The sequence below is a fragment of the Opisthocomus hoazin genome, chromosome 4 (genome assembly GCF_030867145.1).
Source record: "Opisthocomus hoazin isolate bOpiHoa1 chromosome 4, bOpiHoa1.hap1, whole genome shotgun sequence".
In the NCBI taxonomy this organism is placed as follows: Eukaryota; Metazoa; Chordata; class Aves; order Opisthocomiformes; family Opisthocomidae; genus Opisthocomus; species Opisthocomus hoazin.
In genome coordinates this window covers 24,505,494-24,523,368 of record NC_134417.1, presented here as the reverse complement: position 1 = coordinate 24,523,368, position 17,875 = coordinate 24,505,494, and the positions used below count along the sequence as shown (strand labels likewise).

The window sequence follows — 17,875 nt, the reverse complement described above, 5'->3', positions numbered from 1 at the left end:
CAGCATACATTATTCAAAGTTCTGTGGTATGGAAAGTCTGACCACTTCAACGAGGGATGTTCACATCAAGAGACAAGCTGTAGGAAGGTGAAGGCACATGCGTCTATGTAGAAACGCCAGCGAGACCGGTGAACTGATTAGCCTTTCAAAACTAATTATCTACATGGTGTACTGCAGATTGTACTCTCCGGTGTTTCTGGACAGAACTTCAGTTTTCTTATCTGACAGCGAAATATTTTCTGGCAGATAGTCGCGTAGGCGTGACAGATTTTGACAGAAAGCTCATGCTTACCTCTCGCTCTTCACGTGTCTGATGGAAATTCATGATGAGAAAAGACTCGAATTTAAATCACTGCACAAATAATGCAACAAATTAATATTTGACATTTACGAGTGTATGGCTGTCGGCCTGATTCTGTGCTGTGTGCATCCGTACTGGTGTCCAGTGCTTTGGGGGCAGTCTGGCCGGTGCCCATGGGTGGGTTTGCTCAGAAAGCTGTAACTTGGTCTGCGGAAGGGAGAAGAAATGTGTGTGTGCGTGTGCAGTACCTCCTTGTTTCTTAAGCAGAGGTACTGCCGACTACTTGTGTCAGTGAGATACGCTGTGAGAAGTGTAGGTATTTTAATATTTTATGGTGATGCGGAACAATTCTACTGGAACATCACAAAAAAAGCAGAAATGGTGTTTTCTGGACATAAATACAATTTTAAAACTCAGTTATTGGCACAAGTCCAGATCTGTAAGGACTGCTGAGGCTACAGCTACAAAAGCACATTTTCACACATGAGTAAGCTCCAGAAGTCAAATAGAAAAAGGTTGTGACCTTATGTTAACCTTCTTTAGTAAACTGTCATTTCTTATTTATATTATTGTGCTCTCATCTATCAAGGCAACCAGAGGAAGTTAGAGACAAATGAAGTCCTTTGATTAGCTGTTGATGAAAAGAAGCTTTGATTTTACTGATTAGAGTAATATTGCGATCACTGCAACCCCGTCCCCAGGGGTTTCGGTCCAGCCTCAGGTTTCCTGCCCCTTGCCGGTGGGACTTTGGGAGCAGCTGTGTCCAGAGCCGGTGTGTGACTTTGCCGGGCCACCGCTCCTTACCCCAGTAATGTCACAGTCACTGGTGTTACGGATTGAGCCTGATCCCAGGTTGGACGGGAGCTCTTCAAACACTGTTGCCACAGAAGAGTGAATAGCTGGGCTAAACACGGTAGTGAGGGATGTGTCTAAGAGCAAGACAGTGTTTATTAAAATGACCTCAGCATTTATTTAGTCTGTAAGGTTTGAGGAGTAACTTATTCTTGGCAAGCTCTGGTTTTGTCAAAGAGGACAAACACAAAAGTGCTAATTCTGCACTTGGCCGGTTTTCCTTGCCCAGCAAATCAATGCACCAGGCTTCGGCCCTGTCCTGTGAAAAAGAACCTCAAGGACCTAATGCTGTACACCTCCAGGGAGGTGCCAAGGAGCTTTTTAATTAATTTATTTTTTAATAGAACAGGATAAATTAGTCCACTGGAGGCATTCAGGATGCTTTTGCATTGCCTTATCTGAGAAAGCTGCATTTGACTCGTAACACTACGGCATGCCATGACACAGAATTAGTTACTTTCAGGAACACTTCAATAGAAAGAGAATAAGGAAAACAAATTCTCTTTTACAAAAATAAAAATATACCATTTCTGATGACAGGAGCAACCAGTACCACTTGGCATGAACTCAAATCATAGAGCAGTCGAGTGAAGGCAATCCCAGACGAGGTGAAGCCGCCCAGCCTTCTTCATCTTTCGCTATTTTCAGGCCTTGTCTTGAGATATGGAAATAAAACCAGTTGTAGGAATTATATCACAATTACCTAATTATTTGTGACTTAATTACTGTGCCCACTTAATGTCCGCCTCGAGAATTAGGGGAACGGACAACTGCATCTTGTGAACTTAACAGACCCTGGATGAACACTGTTGATAATTAAGACATTTTAACCTATTGCTTTTTATAGCAGTTCAAAAAGGAAGAGAAAAAAATTAGGCAAAAGAAAAAGAATTGTGAGAGATAAGAGGAGAAAATCTAATTTCTGATATTTCCAACCCTGTCATTACATGCTTTTGTGTACCTTGGGACTCTAACATGGGTTCTTATAGCTGAATCAGCAAACTCCAAGTATTTAGGTTTCAAAATATAAAAAAGCTGTGAAACACTGTCAGAGGCCGAAGAATAAACATTTTCTTCTCCATGACTTTGTACATCCAGAGTACCTGTAGATGTCTGATCGTTTGAAGTGAATTTGACAAGAAGCAATATCTGTTTTTACATTTAAATATTGTCTATTTATGGTTGCTCCTACCTGTCAAATCAGTATCTTTAGTCACAAATAAAAAGCATAATTACTGCTTTTGATTTCAGATCGCAGCTGAAAAAAATCAAGGGTTCCCTTACTCCTTTCATAAAGGGAAGTATATTAATGAAGATTAAGGATTAATTGTGCATTCTAAACACTATTTAGCATTATGCGGTCAGACTTCCATGGTTTTCTGGAGACTATTGACTTTCGGCAGGAGAAGGGCGTGGTGTTTGTGCACGGCTGCAGAGGAGGTCCGGGCAGGAACTACTGAAGGCATCCATAGCTACGCTTGCGAATTTTACTGGGATTGTAATTTTATTTCTGCTCCTGAGTAAATCTTTTTGGAAATTCATGATTCTCGTTTTGAAGCATTTGTCTCTGGCTGTTGAGAGGAAATGAAGGCTGGGGGTCATTTGCCTGACCTTTCTTCACGCTCCTGGACTGCATCCGGAGCCAGCTGGGATCAATAGCTGCGAGAAGCACTTGCACTCTCCTAGGCAAATAGTGTCATCTTTCTGCATTTGTCTCTTCATGGTAGCACTACAGCAAAAAATGTTCTCAAAAGAAGTACTAAAAGTGACGACAGATGCATAAAGGTAGTGTGAACTGTAGATTGTTGGGCTTTTAAAATGAATTACCTGAATGCAGGCAGGCAGGAACCCGAGCTGCATTTCAGCAGGCTCATCTCAGGCTCTCGGCGTGGAGCGAGTGCCGAGGGTTGGTTTGCCCAGTCCCCTCTCATTTTGTGTGTCCTCCCAAGCCTAACCCACTCCGTTGGCAGCTGGGGACGCACGAACCCTTTCAATCTTATTAAAACGTATCATATACTCAGCAAAATCAGAGTCATTTTGGGTCTGACCTGTTTTTTCAGTCAGGGAAAGGTAGACACATCACTTGGACCAGAACAGACACTTCCAGCCTATTTTTTGAGCACTTATGTGGTGGTCTTAGCAGAGAACAGCATCTGATGCTCTGATAATTGATTTATTTTTGAATTTTAATTGCACTTGCTTAGATTTTTCCTGATTCATGCTCGGCTGTTGCTAAAGTCTCCCCGCTCCTCTCTTACACACTGAGCAAAGACGGCTGTGAGCTAAGCCACATAATTTCTCACATCTGATATCCCTCAGGGCAGATGAGCTAACAGTTGTGACAGCTTCCTCCAGAGTGAATATTGCCAGTGAAGAGAGAGCTCGTTTATCCTGGATGCATGTTGTTATTGATTGGAGCTGAGGACAGGCACAGTCAGTTTTCAGTCCTTTTTTTAAGCAGAAGTTTTATGCGAACCAGTTGGGTAGAAATGGCTGCTGTCAAGAGGAATATCCTGATCCCAGACTCCAAAGCAACAGCTGAAGGAGTCCTACCTGCATTTGGCTCTCTGGACAGACTGGGACCACTTCTATTTCAAGACTTCAATGATTGTTTCAAGATTATGTTGGTAAATCTCTTTTTTCCATGCAGGAAAAATCCCTTTTTTCTCACAGAGGGTTTATTTTGGTGTCTAGATTTTCCTCTTTGAATGCTTAATTCAGCTGCAGCATTTTAATAACAGCCTTTTGCATAAACCAACCACGCAACTGGCAGTTTAATTTTCAGGTTATGTGGGGATTACACAGGGCTGGGTGTGTCGTGGCATATGGGTGTGTCATACGTTTGCTGCAGCACATCTTCTGCTGTGCTCCAAAGCAGGGTGTTTTCCAAAAAGCGCGGTATTATTCACAAACCGCGGAAAACTGGCACCCCTTTCTGCATTTCAGTTATCAGATGAATTATTGATCACTGATCTGATACGGACTGAAAGGGAAAAATTGTTTCTAGATGTGACGGGCCTCCCAGGTAACAACAAACGCAGAGTCCCATCTCCACGGCGTCTGCTGGGCTAGTCCATATGGCGCTTGAAAGCTCGCCGTGCGTCACGGCTGATTATAGACTCGGCACATGGGCTGCTTCCCTGAGGCTTCCAGCGCCCGTGTCTTCCTCCGGGAGCTGAAAACCCTCACGTGGGCTCTACCAGCTGGGAGGAAAGACGAAGTGGGAACTGTAACTTGCTATTATCTTTGGAAAGGAGTGGTCGTGTAAAGCGCGGGGAGAATAACAGTCGTCCCCTGCGTGGTTTCTCTGCATGTGGTTCCAGCTCTTGCAGTTGTGAGTTTGTGCAGAAAGTTGGGCATGAGCAAACACGCGGGCCTGAAAAGTTTTCTTTGTCCAAACTGCTCGATGCATAAAGCTTTATTGATCAGCTCGTGACAATGGAAACATTTCAGATTTTGAAATACTATAGTATTTGCTGCACCGCTCAGGGATTTAATGTGGTTTAATTAGTGCGAGAGCTTTGAATAGTTAGATGAAAAGCACTATATAACTATACGAAAGGACTATTATTGTCCAGACAAAATATAATATTTGGGAATAATATGACAAAAATGATCGACTGCAGTACAAATATGTTTTGAGATATTTCTAGGGCTCTGATTAGTTTATATTAGCTAGTTTCTAGCATTTATGACTACCTCTGAAAGGCAGGTTATGGAGAATGTTAACATTCTGCGGGGCTGATTGACAATAATTAGTTTATTTTAAAGGAAGGGAAAGAAGCCTGGTATTGTTGCAGCTGACTAATGTGAATTAAAAGCTAGGTAATCTTTTCTGCAATTACAGAGATACAATGATTGCCGTTGTCAGAGAAGAAAATACACTCGTACTTTTAAGAATCATTGTGTAGGAAGAGCTTTGCAAGCCTGAAATTGAAGCTCTGGTCATGGTCTCCAAAATTACGGTTAGTAGTAATTTTATGCAGAAGCAAGACTTTTGAATACTTAAATTATAGCTTGTTTGTAGCAAGGTATTTACCAGCAAATATAAGCATCTTATAAACAGCACATGAGTCATCTTGGTGTTCATTTTGAGCACATTGAAAATGGAAATTGCGACTGAATTACTCTTGTGTAGAGAGGCAAGGCTTAGAAACCTTCAATTCACACTTTAAATGGAAATTATGAGAGGAAAAATGTGCACATTTGCCTTTCAGTGAGAGCATTGTGCAGGGTAACTAGTGCTTTTTCTATGGCTTTGCCTACAGGCCGTGTAAACAAGGACTAACAGCAGATACAGAGATAGGAAGAAGTACAACTCCTGCGTGGTGTTTATACTCCTCTTTAGAAGCATTTAATACCAGTCTTCACTGGGACAACTAATAGAAATCCCATTTCTATGTAGCAGTCTGATATAGCCTGAAGAAGCTTTAAAACAATTTGTGATAAAATCTAAACCAAACAGAAAGCTGTCAGCTTCTCTGTTCAAAGCGTTGGCCCAGAGGAAGCGATCCAGACACGACTGTCAGCAAGACGGCAACTGCTGGGAGGGCTACAGTTCGTTATTAAAAGATCAGTAGTTTGATCAACATCATATTGGATTACTCAAACTTCAATTACATGAATACCTGAGGGCTTTAACTGGGGTTTATTAGAAGATCAACTTGAAATAAACCTGTTGTTATTGCATACCAGATCTTTGTGAAAGACCTACCTGAGAACCTTGTTAACGGTGACTGTCCTGCAAGAGTCTCCATGTCAGCCGAAGAGTCCAAAAACAACTAATAAAAATGGAGCAATCAAGTGATCAGTTTGATGTCATTTTTAATCTCAGTAAGAAGTAAAAAAAAAAAAGGGGGGAAGAAAGAGGAAAGGAATCTTCTGTGCTTGGTGACCTTGTTTGTTGGGATCCAGCTCTGGAAGTTGGTATAGACAGGTCTGGGATGTGTTAATGCCGATTCTGTCGTCTCATGGATGAATTTTGGCAGAGTCACAATTAATATATGTCATAAGGAAGCAGAGCAAGAAAATCTGTGTAACAGGCTGTCCTCTGCTCGCGGGTGATTTATTTTGCAGATTGGCCTTGGATCGTGATAGCTCCGGTGGTGGACGGACGCTTGTGGTGGCTTCTTGAGGAGGCACCCTGTGAGTAGTGGCTGTGGAGCAGTGTCTGAGCCAGTTTTTACAGAGACAGAGCGGATTGTGCTGTGACCTTGGCTGGGCGAGACTGGCAGAGAGACGGAGCTTGTGGCCGAATGGCGCGTGTTCCCGCGCTGTTTCCCTAGCCCGGCACAGTCCTGTCGCTGCAAGCACAGTGCCAGACTTGCCCACCTTGCACATGTTGAACAACGCGGTTCTGACTGGCGGTTGCTCCTCCCAGACCAATTTTTACCAAGATTGGCTCCTGCTCCAGTTAGTTTGCGAGAGAAGTCTATCCGTGTGATGTCTTAAAGCTTTTTACCAACCCAGGTAGGACATTTGTCACAAATAGCGCTCAGGTTTCCGACCAGCAGCCCATATGTACTGTAAGCGGAAACATCAGATTATGAAGGTATTTGCATGATTATCATTCTTTTGCATATTTTACCTACTGTGTGTGGAAAAGACGTTTCCCTGTGTATCCTGTAGTAAAGACACTTACTGAGCTCAGCAAGTGGGCATTAATATTGCTGCTAACAAAATACAGATGTTCTAATCGGATCAGTCATTTCGCTCTTTTTTTATTCCATCACTGTTTCTTCAGACTGTCATATCCTGCCGAGAAAAGACACTGATGGCCCAACGTATAAACCTCCTCAGTATATCTCAGATTTGAATCTGTGCAAGGAGTTTGGGCTGCATCATGCTGTCGCTTATTAAGCACATCTCCTCATAGAGGTCCTTTCCTCCTTTGCCACCCTCCCGCCTCCCAGCACGGCCTGGCTGAATTGTGCTGAGGAATAGTATTTAAAAATTGATGGCCCCATAGCAGATTTTTCCTTCTGCTATTCTGCCCCACATCAGAAACACTTGCAGGAGGGTTGCGGTGAAGCTGCTGATGCCAGTGATCTCAAAGCCTTTCTCCTAAGCAGAAATTATATAAAACTTTAATTATCATGTTTCAGCGCACACTGCTGTGATGCGCAGGCAAAATGCCCTCTTCCAACTGCACTGTCTACAGCCGGTTCATTCACTTCTTTTCTGCAGGAAACACTAAAATTAACGAGGCTGTTTTCTTCAGTATATAAACACTGTTAAAGATCATAAGTTACGCGTTTGTCTGGATTGTCATTCTTCGGGTTGTACTGCCTTGTTATTTCATGTGGTCATTCACTTACCCTGGCACCAGTTTTCCACTGAGAGTCTGCGTCCGTCCCTGCGGGTTTCGTATTGATGTGAGCTGGAGTCATGAAGGGTGTACGGTTGCCAAAATATGTGTTAGTATTACCCCACTGTGGGGGCTGGTAACCCTAGCAGTCTTCCTTTTGGCTTTACTTTGCTGCGATGCTTTGTACTGCTCTGAGATTCAGAAGTGGATCGTCCTTTTTTGTTTTAAAGACTGAGAGTGGAGCGAAATGTACAGATCTGTTTTGTGAAAAGATAGAGGAAAGTATTTCTCCATGGCTGTGTGAAAATGTCACGATATTGTGTCACGTTGGTCCATGAAATTTTGATGTTCCGTGCTTTAATTCTATACCCTGATTTTCTTGCAAATTATCTGGCCTCAATAATTGCTTAAAACTCATATATGTATGTCTGTGTGTGTATATTTGATGAAGAATGCCTTTAAACTCTAATTAGGGCTGCTTGATTCCAAAGCAGTTTACATATCACAGGCTTACACAGCTATCAAACAGATGCTTCTCTTTTTTTTTCATTCAGCTGACATTTTCATTTTCTCTGCATATTTTCAGGACTGAGCAGTGATGTGTTTTGACTCCTGAGGCTACAGACGATATCAAAATGAGGATTAGAAATGAAGCTTTACCTGTCAATTAAGTTAAGCTTGTCCTCCACAGCGTCTACACTTTCAGATGGCCTGTTTATTGAATTTGAAATAGTTTTCATTCTTGACCTCATTTAAATTGAACGGACAGTTCTAATAATAATCATCAGAGTTTTCAACTGCAGCATATGGTTTGCATATAGAGTTGTGGATGAGGGGCTCTTGGCTGTTTATTGAGCTAAACCACTGTTAAGTGTCTCTGGAGAGGTTGGCATGTCAGGCATTGAAAGTAAGCAGAAATTGGCAGTACAGATATTGGCCATTTTTGTCTTTTCACATCACTCTGTCCAGGAGATCTGCTCTTGAGGGACATCAGAGAAATGAACTGTGATTGCGGGATCCAGGCACTGGTGAGGAACAAGTCACCACTTTCAATGGTTGCGTTGTGCCAGTATTCACAGGAAAGTAATATAAAAAAAAAAAAAAAAAAGGTAAAAAAAAAAAAAATCTTAGAGCATCTTTTTCCCTGATACATTCCTCCCCCATCCCGACAATGAATTCAAATTACCGGGATCTTTGGCAAATCAATGTCATTAAATCATCTGTGGCCCCGACTAACAGGGTTGTGTGACATGTCACAGCAATTTATCCATGTATTTATTCTCCAATAAGACCAGTGACGGATCAGGAAATTAAATCCAGGTCTTTATGACTGGATCGGGTGGATTGTCCCTTTCGGTGCTTATAGAAGTCTTTTCCCCACAAGTGGGTTTTGGGGCAGCTTGGGCTGGGCGCGTGTGCTGGAAGAAGCTCTCTGCCTTTCCTCCACAACCGTTCCATGAATCTCCCCAAAACGCCGTCCCTCAGAGATGCTGCTGTCCTCTTCCCTCCTTGAGAACAGTCATCGGGAAATGCATCTCCCTTCAGACCTGGACATAAATATTTATTACCTAGCGCAGACCTAGTCCCGTAGATGACTCTGCTGTTCAGCATTTCACAGTGCCGTGGTCCCTGTCCTTTGGTGTTCTCAGTGTAAAGAAAAAGAAACCAGGGGTGAGAGAAAGGAAGCCTGACCTGGAGACAGCTAGAAGTCACTGTAGCTACCTGGAAAACATCTGAAATCTAGGGCAAAGTACCAACTACGGGGTAGACGGTTCCTCTCTGCAATGTGACCGAATCACCGGGGAGGTCTAAAGGAAGGTGACAGATTTTAAGCCAGTCAAGCCAGTATAAAAAGCTTTGGTTTTTTTAATGCCGTTGATTTTCAGGGACAGGTAAATAATCAGGCAACTTGGAAAGCCTGTTTCTATGCGTGGCTAATTGGCTAGCCCTGCCGAAATAGGTGCTGCTTAAAGCTGCTTTGCCCTTAATCCCGGACAAAGAAGAAACATAGTGGAAAACTCACTGCTCTAACAAGGGTCCTCTTTCATTGTGGAGTTGGCTCGCAGGGACTAAATTGGGTAAGGAATCTCTTAACCGTGCCTTTTAACCAATCTCTTATCAGATGTGACATGTTCCTTTCGGTACGGTTTGCTGAAGCTATGCCGTTAATTAATTTTGTTGTAGCAGGCTTGCCTCAGACACCTGTGACTTACTGAAAGCTCAGTCAGCTTCAGCAGCGTTCGGAGCTAACCTGGCTGGCTTTGAGCCGGAGCAGACAACGGATGCTCATATAATCCATCGGAGGGGCCAGGAAAGGGCAGAAACAAATAGCTGAGGAGCAAAAATAAAAGCCTAGGAGCGCTAACAGTTCAAAATGACCCAGCTGGCTCTGCAGGAGCACATTTATCTATGCTGAAAGCTATTTCATGAAGGAGTTTTAACATCAGGTTCTAGTAGACCACTCAAAAGAGCTTGTAGCATATTTATGGGGTTTTTTGTGAAGCTTAAAAATCCCTAGACTAGGGCTTTTGCAATTTGAAATCTCACAGCTATCAAAAACTGCTCTTTTCCCTCTTTGCTGCTCAGTTTGGTTCAATGAAACAGAAATATGTTTTCTATTAAAATGAACAGAAATTCTGCTTTTTCTTGTTCAATTTTAGGCTTTGTTTTTGACCGGGCTTTAAACTTGTATTTTTCTTCCGAGAGTCAATACTAATGTCAAACTGCCTTCATTGTGGAAGAATTGAACAAATATTTTTCCAACAACGGGAGTTTCAAAACCCCTCCAATCAAACTTTCCAACCTTGAGAACCACTTTAGTGTTAGTAAAACAGGAGAGAGAATTTTGAAAACTTCTGCTGCAAGAGAAAATTGTCGTGGTTAATAGTGAGGACATTTGTGAGTGGATTCACACTGGTTGTCAAATTATGGACATTTTCAAACTGGAGACTTGGGAGAGTACGTGAGTTAAAGGAAGCTGTGAGCTGAATCTGTCACAAATTTATCTACTTATAGCAATAGCAGGTCTTGTTTTATGTTTCACTCTTACAGAAATAATTTCTGACTTTTGTGATCAGTGACTGGGAACCAAGCCTGTTTCCATTCCTTCCCTTAAGTATATAAATTATTTAATTTAGAAACACACTAAATTAATATGTAAAATCCGCCATGTTAAATTAGTGGGGAAATACCATATGATATTTTCACTTCAAAATTTGTGTGAGGTTTAAACATCCTTTGGAATATATAAAAGAGACTAATCACAGTGCTGTTAAAAAATAACAGAAGGGAAAGCGCTGTCGTACATCTTTGTTGATTTTAAATATCGTGTTAAATAACAAACAATGAGGGGATTTCATGTCAGATGTACGAAATGATCCGCAGCTGAAGAGACGAGGCGAGCTAGTCAGGGTGAGGGAGCGGTAAGCCAGATTTTTGTTAACTTATTTCCAGATAAATGGTTTGAGCTGAACAGTTTATCCACTTGCAATGATTTCAAATATAGCCACTTAAGGTTTGTGGTTCTTTACATAAGATCCAGCCTTCCCTCCCCTGTTTCTCTGTCACCATCATTACTGACTAATCCTCACGATATTGTGTGTGGACCGACGACCTGCAGAGCTCCCTGGGCAAAGAAGAGAGGAAACCCTAATTTTACTGAATTTTAAGACAATGCTGCAAAGAGTAGACTACGGTTCCTCTTTCTGGTCATGACTTTTTATAAATAATTACTATAATTATTTTTAATTATAAGCTGACTTTAAAACTATCAGTGTAAACCATCCTCTGCGTAAAGGCTGAGTAAAGTAGGGTTTTGTGTTTCCCTGCTTCTGGTGGATGCTGCGGTGAGCTGGGGGGATTGTGGTGAATGAAAATGGCAACACGCATGTGTCATTCATTCCAATTTTATGTAGTATTTCTTAGGCATCCGGGAAAAAGGGTGCAGTTACTCTCCTGTGAAAGTCATCAGGGCCAGATCCACAGATGGTATCGTGGTGTTTCGGGTCCCTGCGTGCAGGCGACTGTGCTAGAACGTACCCAGGGCGTGTTTCTTGCATCAGCTCCCAGCTGGGCAGATGTATTTTCATCCGTATCACGTCTCTGGTGTTTGTGGAGTGGGTGATGCTCACAACTGTTTGGTCTCTGCCTCTCTCCATGTTGCTCTTTGTTTGCCAAGCTAAAGAGTTTTTGCCAAAACTAAAAAAAAATAAAACCCTCAAACGAAGAGGCCCATACTATACAGTTCTGGTTTCAGTCTCCAGCAGTGCCTGAGCACGGTGAAGAGGAAATTTTTTATCTGCTTGTCTATCGGGAAGTACTGGCTTCAAACAGATACCAATCTGTGCAGGTTTGTACAGCCGAGGGAGAAAAAGTCCGTTGGTTTATCACCCAGAAGAAATGCCACTGGCTCCGTGGACCCAGCCCAGAGGTAAACCTGGCTCTGCTGCCCTGTGCCTGCTTCGGCCTCACGTGGTGCTTTTTTGACAAGGTGTCCTCGATGTGAATGCCGTCGCAGGGATACCCACGGCACAGCATCTCCCTTTCCACCTGGGATTCTCAAAATGGTAGTGCCGTCGTTGGCTTGGCCAACCCAAAGAGGGGAACTCTGGTCTGCAGTAGAGGCTGTATTTTAAATAACCTTATACCGTTCATTTTACTAATAATGTGCAAGCAGGAAAAGTGTGCGATAAACATAGTATTAGAAGACCTTTTCATCTTGTGCTTTCAGAGCAGCTGCACACATGTGGGCAGAAGGAAGGCGTGGGAAAAGCAGTAAAATTTGCAAATATTGACCTAATAATGACCTTGTGAGGAATGCAGTACTTTAACATATAAACTGAATTAGAAAGAAAAGCAGACCTGCCTTTCAATATTTCTGCAGGAGCTTTGAGACCTGAAGTGTTAATTGTCCTGCACCAGAGCCCAGATGGGTGCGTATGCCTGCAGGGGATCATGGCTGCATCATTGCAGACCTATGGGAGAGCGGGGGATGCAGTGATCATGGGAGCAGTCACTGCGGAGATTTCTGGAAAGGTTCCTTGGGAAAAAAAAAAAAAGGATTTAAAAGCAAAGAGGACTTGGGATTGCATGAAGTGGCATTTCTGAGTCCCGTTGGAGGCTTGTGATCCTTCAGGTATTTGAGTGCAGATTTAAGGAGGGTTTGCAGTGTAACCATGAGGGCCTTGGGCAGTACCAACTCTGCTCTGCTTGGAGTTGTGGGAGCTGTGGCTGCAGCCTGCTCTTGATCTACAAGTGGTTCTGGGCTGTTGCAAGTGGAGAACTACAAAACTGGGAGCTGTGAAAAGTAGTCCACCCGCTCACAACTCTGTCTTGCACAATAAGGCCAGAAAAGGGGGAGGAGATCATAAAAATGGAGAGGATACTGCAAACACTCAGTCCTGCTGCCATCAGAACTGGGGTTTTTCTTCTTTTGGCATTTACTTTTGCATGTTACTTACATTTTTTTAATGGTTTAAAAAGCTAAGCTGTTTTGTTAGTAGGGAATTGAGCTGGCAGCATCTTTCTTTGTTTTGTTTGTTTTTTTCCTTTATAAAAACACAATTGCAGGTTCACCAATTTTCTGTGTTTAACGCTGCTGTCAGTTTATTTTTAAGGCACTGATTGGTCATAGCTGTTCCTAAACATTTTAGTAACAATATGAGAAAAGCCACTGATGTGATGACCCTGAATTCCAAACCAGCAATCACCCAGCTCTGTATTTAAACAGGTTTTGGTCAGGGAAATCACGCTGTTGCCAACATGGCCCATCAGATCAACTGGGGACAAGCTTCCTTACAGATTAGCAGAGCCCTCATATAGAGGACTTCAAAATGTGTAGCTTCATCAGTAGGATCTGCCCTTGGAAAGGGCATGGTGCTGGCAGCCGGTTGTGCCTTCATCCACTGCATCCTCTTTTCCCATGTTCGGGACATGAGATGTGTGTCCTCTTGGGACAGAGGAAAGCTCAGCGTGCAGTCGCAATGCGCAGAGCTCAGTCCAAATGCACAGACCTCAGGAGCATGAAGAGCTAAAAAAGGTGCATGTCATGGTGGCTAAAGCACTTTACATCTTGGAAACACATAGGATTCACTTTTGGCTTGTGTGGCTGACCGTAAGGTTATTCTTACCAGGTTGTTCCCGATGATAAGTGGGTAAATGGGAACACGATCCCCGTCTGCGGGGCATGTGCTGCGTACGGACAGCGTGGAAAGCAGAGATACCTTCAGCGGGGAATCCCACTAAAATGCATCTCTCTTGTAATCTTCCGTAGGTGAGAAGGGGGATATTCACACAGCGAAGCTGCTCCATTCACCCAGCAGCATAATCCCCTCCGCGGGATAGCCCTGGGACAGCACGCCGTTCTCATGTCGCCTCTTGTCCCGGCAAATTGCTCTCCCTCTGTTTAGTGGGAACGCAGCTGCTTTCATCACGGTCTGACTTTGTGATAAGCAAGCCATAAATGGCTTGAAATTTGGGTTATTCAGATAAGCATCCTAAATTGTAACCATAGAAAGTTGAGCATGTAGGTTTTTCAGTTTGATCTGCAGTGGAAACTAATCCAGACTTAATTATAGTGTATTGTTAGACAGATACAATCTTCCATAATCCTGTAATATTCCAGAATTACAGTAGAGTGACTTAATATTTCTAGAATATTTTTAAATGGTATTATAACTTCATAATTCTAGAATGATTTTCTATTTCTGTAGTTACTCTTGTGTAGAAAAAGAAATGGCTACTTCTGTACCTGTAACAGCATAAGCTGTTGTTTTCCTGGTGTGTTATGTCCTTTACTGGTATAGCGATTTGAATATAAAAGTCCAAACCGGTTAGACTTTTCAAGCTTTCAAGTGCAGCTCCAGCGTTTAGATTAGTGCCTACTTTGCAGACTGCTCCCCAGACAAAATAATTACAGCATTTTTCTTCTGTAACTGGGGGCAAAGTGGTTTCCTGGCCTTAAGATGTGGGAGACACTGAAAGGCGACTGCACGTTGCATTTTTCTTGATTCTATCTGTAGTGTGTGAAGGAATCTTTCAACACATAATCCTTGAAATATTGATCTTGCAGAGAAAGCCGGAGACTGTAAGGGATCGGCTGTCATCACGTGGCAGCCCGGGAAGGGTCGGGGCGTTGCCTTGCAGGCTGGTTTATCTCACCTCTGCTTTTCCCCCCGACGTGCTGCAGGGAGTCTCGGGGTGGGGTTAGGTATAGCTTGTCTATACAAGTATTTTAGGGTCTTTTCTTTTGCATTTAGTGATATTGCCTTTCGGGATGTGCCAGCACGAGGGAAAAGCCGTTGAAGGAAGAGCCGCAGCGGGAGCTGCTGGGTGCAGAGCTCCCCCATAAACCAAGTCACATCTTTAAATGTTCAGATAAAGACTTAACAAATAGAGCTATCTCCAAGCGCTTGGTTTTACTAGCTATTTTTTCTCCTTTGTAAGTGCTGATATCCCCACTTAAAACTGTGTTTGGTATATTAGAGAATTTCTGCAGCTGATTGTAGCCTATAAAATTAATATATTGAAGCTCCCAGTATTAGAGTTTATTGAGGTATAAATACTAGAATGTGGTGTACTACATAGTTCAGCTGCTTCCTGGTTATATTTTTCTAAGCCTTTTTTGCTTATTTTACTTCTGTGATACTCAAGACAAATAGTTTCCTGGTTTTGATTTCATCTTGGCATTTTTCAGCCGGCTATTTCTTAACAGTATAGAATTCAACAAGATGAAAAACATTTTCTGTTTACAGTTTACATGAAAAAGGCAAAACTTCTGTTTAAAAGAAGACTATTCCAGATGTCTCCAGGAAGTAGGAAATTTACATAGTATACAGTCCAGTAGAACAGCAAATAGAACAGAAGGATTAAAAAGTGGCGCACATTAGCAAATGGTCTGAATTTAAACACTAGTCAACACCCGGACTTCATTTTAGGTGAGTGAACTTCACATGTGAAGTATTAAAATCTTACTTTGTACATACATTTCCTTAGGACCAGGATGTTGTGTGTTTCCAGCTCATCTTTATAACTTCCTTTTTCATTTAATTTTCTAGCTTTTCTAAAACGGAACAAACATAAAAGCATAAAAAAAAAAATTAAACCATGAAAGCTAAATGCAAAGCAGATGTATCAACAGCAAAAATAGGAAAGCCAGACCCTTTTCTCCTTAAGTGCAATATGGGGGGGGAAAAACCGCTCTTTGTTGCTGTGTTCTGCTCGGCTGCCGGCTCGCGGCCCCACAGCAGCAATTGCAGCCTTGCCTCTTATTGCCGCCACTCCTCTCTTTCTTTAAATCCCAGTCTCCTCATTCACACCTGCTTATGTGGTTAAACCCCTTAGACGACTGAGAGTATGATCTAATGAGCAATTAAATCAATGGGATTTTTAAACATTGAAAGGGGAGATCTTTATAGATGCCTGCTGCAGGAGGGAGGTTTGGCTTCGGCAAGAGGAGAATGGCCTCGGCGGTCAGGATGGTCGGGTACCAGCATTGCCCTGGGTGAGACGGATGGAGGTGGAGTTTGCCATCCCTGGCGGATGCTAAGGAAAGGACCGACAAACTCGAGGCAAACATCTACCAGGTGAAATTGTGTCAGGAGATGGATTAGCTGACCCTTATTTCCAATGGCTTCTGTGTCGATTTTGAAGGTAACGGTGTCACCGTGCCAATCAAATGCTGTTTACAGTAGCCTGGTGTTACTGAAAAGGTTCAGAAGCTGCTTGTGTGCTACTTTTGGAAATTCAGCTTTGTGGTCTGTTTTAAACATTCACCTATTTACTTAAACTGTTCTTTATCTTTTTTTGCCCGTCATTTTCAGATAAAACATTACAGCAGCGTTCCAAGCTGGTTTAATGCTAGTTTCTCCTCTTCATTTGACTGAATGTAATCCCCTGAAATGTGAGATATAGGGAGTTACCTGCCTAGGTTCAGAAAAGGTATCATTAGGAAATCACATCATTTTTCTGAGACGTCATCTGAGAAGAAGCCATGGGAAGTTCAGGTGAACACAAGGAAACCCAAGGGACAAGAGTTACAGAAAATGTGGCACAAAATCATATTTCTTTTTAAGTGTAATGTCTAAGCTCTCTGTGTATTCAGTGGTTGAAAATGTAAGGTTGCTCTAGCGTGGCTTTTTTGCATTTATACGTGCTTGTACCCTCAGAAACAATTGCTGATAGGATTAAAGGCCTGATGCAAAAGGAAACCTTCATACAGCAAATTTTTACAAAAGCCACATGTTTGACCAGTGGTACCTATAAGCTCAAATGTGATATCTTACCCGAATTCTTTCCCTGTATTTTCCTCTTGGTCCCGAGGAAGCAGCCCTGTCACAGATCACTCTAATTAACAAGGGCTTCAGAAGGAGAGACTACAGAGACAGTGCCTGCAGGAACGCTGGAAAACACCATAAAATTTCATTTGTTTTGCTCTGTTTACAGCATAGAAGCGAAGTAAACAAAGACCCAGGCCGAGTGTGAAGGCTGCATTATGTATGAGCTACGTGCTGTCCAGGAGAGCCGGGCTATGTCTTTGCCGAGGCTGTCTTGTATAATTCTCGCCGTCTGCCTTCCTCCTCTAGACGTGGACGAGTGCGCGGTGGTGAACGGTGGCTGCCAGCAAGGCTGTGTCAACACCCAAGGCTCCTTCCACTGCCAGTGCCGGGCGGGATACAGGCTCCATGCCGACGGGCGCACTTGCATAGGTAAGGACACATTAACAAGCGCTTCACGTGCTTCAGGGCGTGTTTTTCCCTGCTAAAGCTGTCTGTGCGTAAGTGGAAAGGCTTGTAGGCTTCCCCAGTCTGAGTTTTGCCTAATTCACAAAGGCTGTTGGTATCCCTTCCAGTTCAGGTGGTTTGCAAAAATTCAGGTGTTTCTAAACATCATCTTTTTTTGAGGACAAAGCAGGAATGATGTCCTATGTTTCTGTGATGCAATCCTGTGAAGCTTTCTTTTGTTTCGCAGCAGGCATTAAAGAAACTGGGGGGTTGGACTAGATGACCCACAGAGGTCCCTTCCAACCCCTAACATTCTGTGATTCTGTGAAATAGGGGGTCTTCATTTCCAGTGAAAATGTTTTTTCCAATGCTGAGCTTACTTTCTTTGTGCCACATTCCCCTCCGTGTCCCAGCTGTGCCCTGGGCTTTTCTGCCCCTGTTGCTCTTCCTCCTGCTGAGTCTTTTTGCCAGTTTTTTCTGAAGAGTGGATAGCGATATCTCCTGCCCGCAGGTGCCTGGCAGAGCGCTGCTCTTCCAGCCAAGCAGTCCCAAAGTGCAGCTTGCGTCTTCAGTGATGAAGACAAACTAAAATCCTATGGTTGCCACCCTGAAACTGATTTTAACCTTGCAGTAGGTGACCATCTCCATCAGACTGCCCAGACTGGGACCCTGTGGCCTTTCCCACGTGGTGGCAGG

General features: G+C 43.0%; 1 protein-coding gene across 7 annotated transcripts in view; it reads left to right on the top strand.

Moving 5' to 3' along the window:
• The window catches only part of LOC104334451 (uncharacterized), a 209,001-nt gene that overhangs the window by 120,346 nt on the left and 70,780 nt on the right, over positions 1–17,875 (top strand). For all 7 annotated transcript variants that reach the window (XR_012763680.1, XM_075418364.1, XM_075418365.1 and 4 more), the window contains one exon: positions 17,042–17,164. Coding sequence is in view for 6 of the 7 variants with exons in the window: in XM_075418364.1 (XP_075274479.1) it covers positions 17,042–17,164 (123 nt within the window). In the remaining variant the exon portion in view is untranslated. The remainder of the gene's footprint in view (positions 1–17,041; positions 17,165–17,875) is intronic.